Source organism: Lupinus angustifolius, chromosome LG06, assembly GCF_001865875.1.
Source record: "Lupinus angustifolius cultivar Tanjil chromosome LG06, LupAngTanjil_v1.0, whole genome shotgun sequence".
In the NCBI taxonomy this organism is placed as follows: domain Eukaryota; kingdom Viridiplantae; phylum Streptophyta; class Magnoliopsida; order Fabales; family Fabaceae; genus Lupinus; species Lupinus angustifolius.
The window spans coordinates 10,342,881-10,358,396 of NC_032014.1; the positions used below are offsets into that span (position 1 = coordinate 10,342,881).

At 29.7% G+C, this 15,516-nt stretch overlaps 1 protein-coding gene across 2 annotated transcripts; it reads right to left on the minus strand.

The window, feature by feature from the left end:
• Positions 5,062–6,619, minus strand: LOC109349763 (transcription factor MYB24-like). 2 transcript variants are annotated; one of them, XM_019590711.1, is made up of 3 exons: positions 6,335–6,619; positions 6,102–6,219; positions 5,062–5,878 (listed from the first exon to the last, which is right to left on the minus strand). In XM_019590711.1, exons 1-3 carry the CDS (start codon positions 6,480–6,482, stop codon positions 5,233–5,235), a joined length of 912 nt encoding a protein of 303 aa, XP_019446256.1. In that variant the 5' UTR covers positions 6,483–6,619; the 3' UTR covers positions 5,062–5,232. The 2 variants fall into 2 exon arrangements, with proteins under 2 accessions (XP_019446256.1, XP_019446255.1); XM_019590710.1 differs by having other exon boundaries at positions 5,066–5,878; positions 6,090–6,219.

The following is a 15,516-nucleotide window of genomic DNA, read 5'->3' on the forward strand; positions in this document are numbered from 1 at the left end:
TAGTGAAATTAAACAAACTATTTTGAGTTTTAGTAAAATTAAACAAACTATCCCTCACTTTTTAATACATGTACAAACCTCTCCTAATTTTTATACTTTCATTACACTAATCACCTCTGTATAAGAAATAAATGTAATATTTTAAACAAAAAATATGATAAATGCAATTAAGTTAAACAAAACATATATATTATGGAGACAAGTCCAAGTAATATATGAGTCAATATTTCTTTATTATTTTTGGTTCGTTACACTATATTATAAGAGCGATTTAAACAATATTTTTTTAGAATTGTTGATGCATTTTGTAACCAAAAATAATAAAGATACATTGATTTGTATATTATTTAGACTTGTCTACGCAGTATATCATATTTTGTTTAACTTAATTGCATTTATCACATTTTTTGTTTAAAAGATTACACTTATTTCTTATGCAGGGTGATCAGTGTCATGAAAGTATAAAAAACTAGAGGAGGTTTGTGTATGTGTAGAAAAATGAGGGATGGTTTGTATAATTTCACTAAAACTCAGGGGTGTCAGTACATTTTTATGATCTTAGGGATGGCAATAGGTTGGTCTAAATATATATATATTTATGATCCTAGGGATGAGAATAAAAACTGAGTTTATGGGTACCCACTCGAACTAACTTGAATTTAGCGAGAAAAATTCGATGTGATTGAGTTTAGGTTCAAGTTTTACTTGAGTTAAACTTTTGGGTTTGGTATAATTGATACACGAACACGTTCCGAACTTGATTAATATATATAATAAATTTGACATATATATATAAATGCATGTTTCATGTGAGTTCCACCGGGTTCAGATTACCTTTTCAACCTCGCTTAATTCGGGTTCGGGGTTGGTAAGCATAAACTCGACCACGACCTACCTCATTGTTATTTATATGTCATACTAATAAATCACCCGAAAACTACTATAATCATACAAAGTTGAGACGTGTTACTTGGGATGACATATGTATTATTCAATATGTCATTTTATATGCTACCACTTGTAATTGATTGAAATTTTTTATTTAAATAAAAGTTTAATAATTAACTATTTTTCAACGAATTACGATATATTGAATAACATACTTTATGAGAAATAAAACATATTCAAGTCTCACTTGAATTAACACATGTTAACTTAGCCTTCCTTTGGAATAGGAGAAAGATATGAGAAGGAGAATGAGAGAAGAGAAATTGAAGAGAAAGATTTTCTTTCTCTCATTTGGTTGAGGAGAGAGTTTGAGAAGAGAGAGTAAAAAATCAAATGGGGTTCACTAAATTTTTTCTTCACACATGTGAAGAGAACGTGAGGGAAGAAGAGTAGGGGAATTTGGACAAGGATAACCTGTTCCAAAAAAAAAATTATTTCATGTTCTAAGTTAATCACATTACAACAAGTAATATGAAATAATTATTTTCTATTTTAATGATTTTTATTTTTACTTAGGTGTTACTTTTTAACTAGATTGATACACAAATAAGACACTAAAGTGAGACATGTGATCTCTATTCGGGGGGTTTAATCACTCATTTATCTTCTTTTTATATACACTCAAACAATACAAAATTATACTTTCTTTCTCACATTTTTCTCTTCTTATTCTCTCTTTTCACTCTTTTTCTCACCTATTTCTCTCTTCTTACTTTTTTTTCCTCAACCAAATAGAGCATTAATGTGAGTGTGTTATTTTTCTCAATATCTCGTGCTTAAGAAGATCTTTACACCGATTTGTCACCAAAATATAACATTACTTATAAAAAGGTTGGTTTTGTTTTGCTATTCTCTAAAGAAAGGAGGGTTTGTGTGCTGTCCATTGCAAATTGTTTTATGTTGATTTTGTGCCCAATATTAACTTCCCTACATTTAGTTTTGACATGTTGAATGAAATGTCATCTCACTTGAATATGAATCCTCTCCATTAATGTAAAGACAAATATTTCAATTTATTTGTATTTTGAACGATAAAGATGTTATTTTATTACAATTAAAATGATAGATATGTCATTGTTAAAATGATAGTAGACATTGATAAGAGAGATTATTGATGAACAATAATGAATGAGAAAAATGTTATTGAATTAAATTAAATTCCAAAGTTACATTGAATCATTTATATAAAGGGAAGAAAACACTAACTTCCTTAACCAAATTAACTAACCGACTAACAAAAGCTCAACTATTTTAACATTCCCCCGCAACCTGGAATGTATCAAGCATTCCAAGCTTGCAATAATTGTGTTGAATACGATGATATACTCTAATACCTCCTCTTGCTGGTGAGCGAATCTTCGTCTCTCAGTCTTGAAATCTAAACGTAAAGCAATAATGATGCTTAACCACCATTTGGCAGAAGCAATTTTATCCCATATTTAACCATCTATTTGACAGAAGCAATTTCATCCCATGTTTAACCATCTATTTGACAGAAGCAAACCAATCATAACAGATGAAAGAGAGAAAAAAGATGTACCTTAATCTTGATCCTTATATGTTGCTTCAATGAGAAAAAATTACACACTATAATGTTGTGTGTTTAATGAGAGAGAGAGGGGTAAAGAAACTATAGCAATAAAGAAATGAGAAATAATTGGGGATAACAGATGAAAGAATGTAATATAGCTTCCTTAATTTGATGATCAGCCACTGTGCATGGTTGGGCACACACTGTTGCACGGTATTCTTGTTTCTTGATGTTGTTCTTGGTCTTCCCTATCTTTTTCAAGTTGTTGGACTTCCCATTCTTGACAAATATAACAAGTTCTTGCAGTAACATCATATTGTTTTGATCATATTAAAACAACATAACTATTGTTCCGAGTCATAGAACCAAAGAACATTAGAGAAGATATCTTGGCCAGAGAGAGATATATTGTATCATTATCTTTAGTGTCATCCATTCAGAAACAAATTACAATTGCAAAGAATCGATCTTTCCAGAAGCACAATCAATCTACATTGTAGCATTGCCAATGGATGCAAATGGTGGAACATTCTTTGGACTTTCATTTGGAAGTAGGCCATTATTTCCGCTCGAAGAGACTGGAGATGAAAAAAAGCAACTGGAAGAACTTAAGGAAAAGTTTGAAGGTTTGTGCAAGGTGATAAAGGATGTATTGGGTGATAAGGCTGAATCTTGGAATTGAAGAATGATAAGCGGAAGCAATCAATCAAAGAGAAATAATTAGTTGTGATACCATGTTAAAATGGTAGCAGACATTGATAAGAGAGATTCGTGATGAACAAGAAAGAATGAGAAAAATGTTATTGAATTGAATTAAATTCCAAAGTTACATTGAATCATCTATATAAAGAGAAGAAAACACTAACTTCCCTAACCAAATTAACTAACTGACTAACAAAAACTCAACTATTTTAACAGTCATTACATCTTAAATTTTCTTTGGTTTTTTAAGGACTTATCTCTATGGATAATCCATTATCCATGTCACTTATGTCATATCAACTATTAGTGAATGTATCTAGTGTGCTACAATTAAAATTCCTCACTAGAGGTGAAAATCAGAATTATCTAATTAAGAAAAAATTATCAAATTTTCACCCAAAACTCACTTGAGAAAAGCAATCTCTAATGAATAAGTTAGATTACATATGATCCACTTGTTAATTTTTTCCAGCTTTTCTAGTATTGAATAACACTACAAAAACAAGAAATCTTTTGTTTACTTTGACCTGAGAAAACACAGATTTAAATACCAAGGGAATCAATGTTGAGCTGTGTGCCAAATTTACGAAAAAATATTCACACCATTCAGCATTTTATTTTCCTTATGGAACACAAAACTTGACTAAACATGCATATGCATATGATTTTATTTTCCTTATGGAAGAGAATATAGTTTAGTTAATGAAAAATATCCCTAAAAAGGCAAAGGATCTTTTACCTTCATTTAGAGCTATAGTTCTAGAAGTCTGACTATTACGTTGTAAGAATTAAGAAAAAATCACTCAAGTTGTTCGTTTAGCTTCTTAGTCATATATATACATATACGAATTAAGATACTCTGTTCCCAGATTGTCTTCTCAATGGTGTCTCGCACCAATTACAACGTGTCTTTCAATTAAATAAGAAAAAAACAAAATTATATTAGTTGGTGTAATTTAATTTGATAGAGACAAGATTTCTTGGGATAGGTAATTCTTGTTCATGAATATACACGGCATAAATTATGCCACCCACTTTTTTACGGAATCATGGAACTTTCAGGTTCTTTCCAATGTTGAAAAATCAAACACTATTAGAAAGTTATTAATTCAAAGATTAGTTAGAGTTACTATAGTTAGAAAGCTATTATAGTTAGTTAGTCTAAATATAGTAATGTGTATAAATAACTCAATACACACAAAAACAACTTCACTTCTCTTAATTCTCATCTATCTCTCAATCACTCATACATATCACTTTTCTCTAACTTTCTTCATTCTGTTTTTCTTCTCTGCATTTCATAGTTTCAACAAACACAACCACGCCAGATTCTTTCCACACCAAAACCTATTATTTCTACTTTTATTTTTCAATACACAATCTAAAAATTATTAATGTTACTAGATAACGAGTTGTTGATAACCAAAATAATATGGAGGATTTTATTTGCATTTTTCATATGTAGTCCTCTTGTACGTTGATATTCTTATATGGCTATTCTCAATTTTTATTGCTCAATCATAATGTAATAAAATATAGAAAACAAAAAGTATGATAACTTGATCGAGAATGTGCAAAGCAAAAATCACATAAACAAGCTTATAATGCTAAACGCATCACATTTGATATGTGTAATAATAAAGAACCAAGTCATTAATTTTCCAAAATCAAATACCTTCTGTTTGATCAGTGATATCGAATTTAGATCTTCTATATTATTCTCTTATACTCAACCTAATATTACCAATAAGAATTTGGCAAATATATATTAAATAAAAATTAAGTTAATTTTTAAATTTAACATTAATACATCTTGCACTACTTAATTAGTTTGAGATAGAAAGACAAAGTTAATTTATTACAATTGATTTCTGTTTAGTCTGATCCATATTGTATACAATCCTAATTAAGATGATATAATCTCAAATTTTTGGAAGAAGTAAGAATTATCAAAGTCATTTATATAGAAATGAAAAGGCTAGTATCCCAAAGAGGAGGATATTATCATAAAAGATAGTTTTTGGGTTATTCCAAAAACAAACCCTGAAATCTTATTCTTGTAAATGACTATGTTGCCATAATTCATCCATACTCCATGTCTGGTCAAACATTCTACATGCAAAATCTTTGTTTACCCAATTGCTATCTAGCATTTGGCAATCACTATTTGTACTTGCCATGTTGAAGGTGTCCATCTCATAGGCACAGTTATTTACATCATACCCATCATAAGTGAGAGGCCCAAAGTCATTAGCACCTAAACCATGAAATTGATTGATTGTGTATCCCAAAAGATTAGGCACTTTTGAGATATTTGCTGATTCAGAAAATGAGATGCATGAACCATTGTTGTGCTCAGAATCAGAGTTCTGCTCATGTTGTTCCAAATGATTAGGACCTGATAGTTCATTGATACAAGGTCCTTGACAAGGGATTTGTGTTGGTATGGTTGAATATTGAGAATCATTATCAAGAGGCATAGGAATTGTTTGGTTTTGGATTGATATGGATGAAGAAAATGATTCTTTTGCTTTCTGAAGCAATTTTGGTATCCATAAATGTCTAATAAGGTCTTGAAATTCTATGCTATTTATGTCAATTTTCAAATATTTTGCTTGTTTCTGAATTTTAGTCCTCCAAAAGTTCTTGATTTCATTATCTGTCCTACCAGGCAAATGTTGTGCAATTTTTGACCACCTACAATCATGAAATAGAACTTCAATGTAAGAATAATATTTTTGAATTGGCTAGCATAGATTCTAAATCAAGGTTGTGATCACGATTACAGTTACGTTGCATAGAACATAATTACAGACAATTGTGAAAAACCGGGAACATATTAAATATAAAACCTTAAGATTTCCATCTTTTAGTATATCAACAAGAATTGAAGTAATAAGAGAAGCACCTGTTTCCCCACCTTGAGTGGAGTTCAAGAATAAGAAGCTGCTCTTCAATGGTTAAATTTCCTCGCTTTACATCTGGCTTTAGATAATTTAGCCACCTTAATCTACAACTTTTTCCCGTTCTCTTTAAACCTGGCTCGGAAAAGTGATAGGAAACTAATCAGAATCAGCATAAAAAATTGATTAAAAAATTACACAATCATATATCACCAACCAAATGGTATAATCTTGGCTTGTTCTTAGTTACCTGAACGTTTAGCCAGCAAATTCCATCGCCCTTCATCATGATCAGCAATGTATTGAACAAGCAGATTATCCTCTTCATGAGTCCAAGGTCCTCTTCTAAGTTCATTATCATCTTCACTAGAAATGCTAAGGCTCTTTAATGTGGACATGTTAATATTCAGTGACTCAAACTAATAACACTATGTGTATATATTATATATGCAGGAAAAATAAGAGTGAAGAAAGAAACTACAGATATAGAAGCAAATTGGCATACACAAGATGCATGATATATAGTGTATATGGTATCCTAATCTGGAAGGCAAGTTAAAGTCAAATTGAATAGTACAACGCTTTATTACTTTTCTAACAGATAAAGTTGGGAGAAGTATTATATAAACAACTTAAATTTTACAACTTTTCTTACAATAAATCAAACTACTTTTATCTTTGCTAACAACATGTCAGTCTAATAGTGTAAGGTTCGTTAGATCTCAGGATAAACAAAAAGTCAACGATTTAATTATTGATAATGGCTTGTTAGAAAATGTAAGAAAATAGTATAAAAAAACTATTTTATCCTTTACTTACTTTTCATCATTTATCTTTACATGCACTTCCAAAAACGAGTCAAGAACAACTAAAAAGTTGTCACATAAATAACATCTTGTTACAGGCTAAAAAATTTATATGACAGCTTCCATTCACCTTCTATAGTCATTTCCAAGGGAAATATTGAATGATATTTTTACCATTGTTTATTGAGAAAATGACAGATTTGAATTTGTAGTCATATAAGTCAGTCATACACTAGGGGCACTAGAGTAGGAAATAAACATACAATTAGTGATGCCTAGAGGTTGATTAGATTAGTCTAAGTCAAAAAACAGACTCAAATGAATTGTATTCCATATTGAACACACAGTATCCTATATTCCTATTCAAGCATCCAGAAAGGTAGATAGAAAATTGAAGAGTTGTTATCTTGTTTCTGCCATGTAATTGACAAAATTGGTTTGTATTCTTGATTCCTTTTTTGTCAGTGATTTATGGACTTTTCAGTTTCAAGTATGAATGAAAGGAATTTAACTTGCTACTATTGAATTTCACAATGAGATGATAGTATTTGAGAATAAAGTTTTTTTCGCCCGAAAAGGTCAGTGTATACCTCAGATTACAACATATGACAAAAATAATGTTTCAATTAGGGGTGACAATTGGATAGAGATAGATATGAATTGGATCATAATAGATATACGGAAAGTCATCCACCAATGCATATAAATTCATAAATTACATTTCTACATTATACAATTCATCTATATCCATTCATTTCATCCATATATCCATTTTAATGGATTGGATGGATATCCAATCCATTTTTTTTAATTTGAACTAAAACCTTTGCAAAAAAAAAAAACATTTTAAAAATCATTATTTAATAAAACATTTTTAAAAATCAATTTAAAAATCATTTTTAAAATGTCTTCTTTTAGAAACACTTTTAAAAAAATCTCAGTATTTAAATATACATGTGAAAACTCTTAAATACAATAGTGTAAGTAAGGTTAGAGATAGTATATTGTGCAATTATGTACTTTTCTTGTGCTCAATCATGACATAAAATGTTATATCAATCCTTTATGAAATTTTTTGAAAAAATACTTTGATAAAAGAAATATTGTTAAAGGAATCATTTTGTTAAGAAAATAGTAGTTTATATCACTGGTATCAAAACCGATTTGTGTCGGCCAGTTCAACCGGTAAACCAGTGATTATGCTAGTAAATATTGCTACATACAACATTTTATATCGGTCATGTAATTATGCTAGTAAATATCGGTCATACCGACTGATTTTCAATTAAACCGTACCGGTCATACTAGTTGGTTTCATTTAAAACTATTTTTTTAATGAAAATGATTTATTTTGATCAAAATATTTGTATGATTGATCAAACACACAAGTACTACATTTTTTATGCATCTAAAATATGGTCTATAATATACATTTTTAACAAGCGGTATAAATAAAAATAGTTATTGTATTTTTTATTGATTTTTCAACATTAATATTATCATAAAATATATGAATATCTAACTTTACCGGTATGTGGTTTAATCTCGAACCATTGGTTGAACCACCATACCACTATATCAGTACTTTGACTAGTACAATATTAATAATATTGATTTATATTTTGCAGGTTGGGTTTGCATAGCAAAGTTGAGTCTCCATGTTTGTTTATGAGAAAAAATATTTTGGTTTTTATTTTTTGGATGGATTAAGTATCATGCAAATGGATATACCCATGAATATCCATTGGATATAATGGATGAATTTGAATTCATCCATTAACATTATTCATTGGATTATATCCATTTAAATCTATTAGTTCTAATGGGTGGATTTGGATGAATTATGAATAATTTTGTCACCTCTAATTTCAATGATCCAGGTTTTTTTCTTTTCAAATTAAATATTTTAAAAAAATAATCTATTACCAGAGAGTTTAATACAGGTTGAGAAACATAGGGAAAGTAAGAGGAAAATGAGAGAGAAAACATAACTAAGTAATAAAAATAACTATGACTAATCTTTCTTTATTCACTAGAACAATAAGAACAAGAGAACAGTAACTAACTAATAACCATTCCATAGCTATGGTAACAATGATTCTGACTAATCTTTTATTTATTCTACACATGGTTATGGACCTTCTGGTTCAGTAATAAAAAATTATCATTGAGAATCAAAAAAGATATATTGAGTGACTAAGTTGATCTAATAGCTTAGTTGTGAACTAAATTCATGTTCAATTAAACTATAATGAGAGCCCAAACGTGATTAACATTACAACTTCTAAAGTTAGTTTTTAGTGGGTTGATAGATCTCTTTATACTATACGAAATCAATGATAATATAATTTTACTTTCTAACTTTAGGTACAAGGTCAAGATAAACATAAAAAATTAACATATATGTTACTACAAACAAAATATTTGGGAATACATGTTTATTCAAATATCTTCTCTCTTAGTTCATAAAAAAATAACATGTCTATTTTTGTGTACTAATTAAGGGTGTGTTTCTAAAGATATTAAAAAACCTAAAGAAAAACATGCTAAGGATATTTAAATAAAGAGTATATTACATTCGTACTCCCTGAGTTTTAATGAAACTTGTTAAAATATACAAACCACCATTCACTTTTTTACACCTACACAAATCCCTCTAATTTGTATACTTTCATTACCCTGATCACTAATGTATGAGAAATAAGTGTAATATTTTAAACAAAAAATATGATAAATGCAATTAAGTTAAACAAAACATGATATATTATGGAGAAGAATCCAAATAATATAGAAATCAACATATCTTTATTATTTTTGGTTATAGAATGCACCAACAATTCTAAAGATATATTGTTTAAATCGCTTTCATACTATATCACAACGAACCAAAAATAATAAAGATGCATTGATTTCTATATTATTTGGACTTGTCTCCATAATATACAATGTTTTGTTTAACTTAGTTACATTTATCACATTTTTTGTTTAAAAGATTATACTTATTTCTCATGCGGGTGTGATTAGTGTAATAAAAGTATAAAAATTAGGAGTTTGTGTAGATGTAAACAAATGATAGATAATTTATATAATTTCACTAAAACTTAGGGATATCGGTATAACTCACTCTTAAAAAATAATCAATTTTACACTCAGTATACCCTTTCGATTAAGAAATAAAAAGGGTAAGCTTTAATCAAAACAACAAAAATACTTTGTTTTCTAGTTTATCAAATATAACATGTTGCAGTAAATCCAAAACTACAAATAATTGTTATGGCATAATTTTTCACATTTCAAAATAACTTTTTTATAACTCCTCGATAATAATCATCATAAACTCCAAAAATTAATTTTATTCCTTTTTACAATATATCATCATTTTTTTCATATATTTTCTTCTATTTATCTTTTATGTAATATTTCTTATATTAAATTATTTTTCTTTTAAAAGTGTAACACAAAAATAATACATATTTAAAAAAATAAGAATATTGGTCGATAGATACAAAATACCAATCAATAAGTTAGTAGTTGTTCTTTATCAGAACACAAGAGTACGGACAATGATGAGTCAGATGTTGATGAAGAGGTAGGAAGCGATCGCGACTGAGGGCAGCAAAGAGTTGGACCCGTCGGTGGAGGTACCTGAAAAGGTTCTCCGACGATCAAGTCAGTATATGAAGTAGAGAGTGAGTGACAAGAAGAATAATATTAGAGAGTCTAGGAGTTGAGGTTAAGATACTTCCTGTTGGAGGGTACTCCTATTTAAAGGAGTGAGAGTTGACCTTGGGCTCTTGGCTGGTGGTGCGACGCGTGGCCGACCGAAGGTGCTGTCTGGAGATGCTTTTCCCGTGTCAGGCGGCCTGTTGGGTCGTACACTGTGCCCTTCTTGTCTCTTAGCCTGCTCTGCAACCCGTCTGTTGCGCTGGCAGGTAGGTTGGTGGAGTACGGAAGGCATGTTGTCTCCTGGGCCAACTTCGGTGGTCCCAACAAGTGGGGCCACCTCGGCGTCTACATATGACCTTTGGTTCGCCGGATAGGAACAGTAGTAATAATTTTCAAATAGAAAAGTGCATAACTTATAACATAATATATTAATTGGGAGCACATATGTTGTACCACAAAGTGTGTCACTTCACTTACTATAAAGTGTGTCACTCCATGTACCATTATTTGTAATTGGTTGAAAAAATATATTTAAATTAAAATAATAATTAATTATTTTTATGACCAATTACAAATAGTGATACACTGTTTTGGGAGAGCAGATGTCCACCCATATTAATGAAGTTACTTAACACGTACACTTATTGGTACAGGGCTAATGCATGTTGGAATAATGTGGGGCGGCATGGAAAACTTGATAGGAATCTTAGAACAAAACCGCCCCTATATTATGAGTATTACTATAGTTCGATTCTTGACAATAATATTTATAGAGAAACATAATTATACATTCAAATGAGGTGTGAAAAAATATATTTGATATTACCAAAAAATTAATATTACTATTAAAATAAAAACTTAATCAACTTTTCTCTCATCGTCCAAAAGGTATTATTTCAGAGAGAAACTTAAGCATGTCAACTTTAACCTAAGATAACTTTTAACATAAGATAAGAATTGCATCTGGGTCGTGGTTCCCTTCTGGACAAAAGACCAAAAATAGCATATTTGAAAAGTCATCAGCTTCTATTTTTCACTGCTGCTATATTTGACTTATGCACATTCTTAATTTCATTGAACATAGACAACCATATGGAACAGTATATAATGGGTGGGGTGATTGCATATTCGAAATCAGGAGGCTAATTATAATTAAACTATGAGAGCTTAGGAGAGATTATATAGGAAACTTGGTCACAGAAACTGTGGGAAGTGAATGTTTTTATTGTCGGGAATAATTCAAGACCAATGAATCTTGATAGATGAACCATTGAATATTCAATGATGGTTATTCCAAGGTCTTGGAATTACTCATTGCGTCTTCCTCCCCTTCACTATATATAGGGGACTGGTAAGGAAGATACATAACAAGCAAGTGAGAAAAACTATATTGAGAAAAGTGAGATAGTTTACATCCACATAGTGTGAGATTTGTATTCCTAGTGAGATACTAGATAGTTTGTATTTCCATCCTTTTTGGGTGAGATTGATGTTATCCTCTTCGTAAGAGATAGTCAAATATTGTAATCTTATTTTCTATAGTGAAGATATTTTATGGACTAGGTCCCGTGGTTGTTTCCTTTTTACATTGAAGAGATTTTTCCACGTTAAAATTCATGGTGCTATTCTTCCACTCTTCTCTATTTTCTTTATCAACTTGCTACTTCTGCAAGTGCCCATTTTATATACACAATGGATGGAAATTGGTTCTAAATTTCCCAACATTTAACAACGATGGGTTTCTTTAATGTTTGGGAAATCACTAGCTATTAATCCAATAGAATCATATTTGCCCCTACTTAGTCGTTACTATTATATAACCTAATTTTAATTAGGATTTAAAATGTATATATTAATGGTGTATATGATTTTTACATTTTAGTAAATCATTCATTGTTTATATATTAGTCATTATTGACTCTCAAACAAAAATAATATAAATCAACGAGAAATGATATACTGATAGTACAAAAAACTTTATACTAATGATACATAAATTTTAAACTCTTTTAATTGATGCATAAATTTTAAACTCTTTTAATTGATGCAATTGTTATTTAAAATAGATAGGATTGGATTTGGATGTGAGTTCCATATGATTAGGACAAAAAAAACTAGGGTTCAAATGACAACTAATGAATGAAGTTTAGGAAAAATAAAAGACAAATAAGAAAGAACAAATCTGCAACATTTTTATTTTGACAAGTTCAATAAAACTTATGATGTTTGTGAAGGAAACATCAGATATGACAGGTAGAGTGGAAAACTTGTACAAGTAGTTGCAAGAAATGCAACAAAAAAGGATGATGATGTCGGAGATGGGCTTAGATTTTAAGCCACCGTCCCTAGAATTAAAATAAAAATAATTTTTAACTTATTTGATCAAAGAGTGCAGTATATACTGATATCATATAAATTTATAAATAGTTACTGTACCAATGATAATAGTTATGAATGGTGAATAATACAATAACTAGCACCTTTTATTTGTATTACTTTTATTCAGAATCAATGATAATAGTTATGAATGGTGAATAATACAATAACATTATAAAAATATCGGTATATAAATTTTTTCTCTTTCATGTGCTAGTTAAGTTTGTTTTTATCAACTTTATTAGTTGGATATCAAAATTTTACATTTGTATTGTTATCTGACGTAATTTATATCCTTTATTTTTGTATAAAATTGTGAGAGTACACTATGATCTGTTACAAAAAAGTGATACCTCTTTACAATGGGAACTTTTGTATTTGGCATAGAATAAGCCTCATCAAATGACAACAATGATTATACATGTTGTATGCAAAAGTCAGCAATATGAGTTGAAAATTTGTGCTCAAGTTTCTAATTCACACAATGACACAATATTAAAGAGAAAAGTGATGAAGACATATTTATATAGAGAATCAATAAAATCTCACAAACATATATATATAAAAGTTAATTCTAATTTAAATTTAATCATAACTAATAATATCAAAAAGTAAAATTAATTGTTTTATGACATATTAGATATATTGATCTTGCAACTAAAATCAATTAAGTTTGATTAGATATAAGTAATTCAAACAACAAAGTTCCAGTTGTGCTCCCTTCAAAGATAGTAAAATCACGTTCAAACTAGTAAACATATTAGCCAATGAACATATTGGTCAAGGCTAAGCAGCTAAGACAACATCAGGCCAGGACCAAGTATCAGGCCAAGCAGCCAAGGCAGCATCAAGTCATGACCAAGTATCAGGCCAAACAACCATAACATGCGCATCTGGCCAAGACAAATTGCCTAAAGCAAGGCAGACAGGTCAAGCAGCCAAGTTAGCCAAGGCATGTGCTCTTGGCCAGGTAGGCCACGACAGATTGACTGAAGCAGGCCAAGCCTCAGTCTGGCTCAGCATTGCTCACTACTGTTCAGCAGTATGAGCCAAAAAGCCTTGGTTAACTTATTGACCAAGCAATTCATCTTCCTTTATTTTAACATGTGTTTTTAGTGTGTAATTTCAGTTTGTTAGTAGTTAGTTAGTTAGGTTGGTTAATTGTTGTACTACCTTATAAAAGTAATCATTTAGTTCATATTTTGTACACAATTCATATCATAATCAATAAAGTTCATATTTATCTTTTTCATTTCATCTTTTGTGTTTGAAGTCCATAAACTTCATTACTCTTTAGAGAGCTTTCAAATTCTCATAAAACAAAAAATAAAATAAAAAATCACGTTCAAAGCATGTTGGACTATTTCTAGATGTTATAAGAGAATAAAGTATTTATTGGTATCAGAAGATAATTTATCTCCTAGAATATCTAAAATTTTGACATGTGACATGTTTAATCATTTTCTATAAAAATATTTCTGAAACTAAATAAAACAGTATACATGTCAAATAAAGTATCTCATGATATAAGGAGATAAATTATCTCCTACAGCCTCTAAAATCTTGACATGTGGCATGTTTAATAACTTTCTATAAAATATTTGTAAAACAAAATAGTACATGTGTCATATTTTTACTGGTTGGAGGAGATAAATTATCTCATAATATCAGAATATACTTTATTCTCATATCCTAACTAATGAGGATTAATATTATACCGTTTTCTGGTTACTGTTTCAAATTAGATCAAATGGATACTCAGATTCATATTGGCCCAAATAAAGTTGATCTGGATAATTATTGACATTCAAGCCCAATTCTTTGTAACTGGTTCAGGTAAAAACGGTGCAAATACTACAATCTACATAGTCCTGGTTCATAATCGATTTGTATGGTCGAAGTTTCATCTTGACCATTGATTTTAAATTAATGATTAAATTTAGAAAATCATTTTAAATCATGATAAATTACGTTGTGAATAATGCATCCATTGTTGCTCATGGGCATGTAAAAAATTCACTGGGACTCGGAAGTGTAAGGAATTTTAGCACTTGGTGTAAACCAAAATTTAAAATAACTCAACTTTTAATTTTACCAACAAAATGTTGGCATAGTCTAAGATTACATTAAATATGAGATTGGTCAAGATGTCAAATGTTAGATTTTTAATAGCTACATTTGTTAGAAAAATAATCACACACCAAAAACATTAATTCTTTCCTCATAAATTTAAAATACTATTGGTTATACAAATTTTTATATACAGATAATGAGTACTACATGTTATACAAACTTTTAATTTTATTATCGATTATTATTTCGGTGGTGTGTATGTATAATGAAACTAATAATAATTTGTTGTCCCAAAGTATATCTTAAACCATGTATCAAACCAATAATAATGAAGAAAAAAAAAACAGATTTAAGACATCAAATCATTGTCAGATACGAGAACAGATATACTAAAGCCTGAGCTGCCACGTGCCCACCTCAGACTGATCCAATTCATTAATGTAGGTACAATCCTACATTATAAATATCATGTCAGCTACATTATCCAGATACCAATTAAACCTTTCAAAAA

Bases quoted from the DNA above. Each gene is read 5' to 3' on its own strand.
- LOC109349763 (XM_019590710.1), bottom strand. From the start codon at position 6,482: ATGTCCACATTAAAGAGCCTTAGCATTTCTAGTGAAGATGATAATGAA. The intron at 6,220-6,334 runs GTAACTAAGAAC...TTTCCGAGCCAG, and splicing joins TTTGCTGGCTAAACGTTCAG to GTTTAAAGAGAACGGGAAAA. The intron at 5,879-6,089 runs GTGCTTCTCTTA...TCATGATTGTAG, and splicing joins CACTCAAGGTGGGGAAACAG to GTGGTCAAAAATTGCACAAC.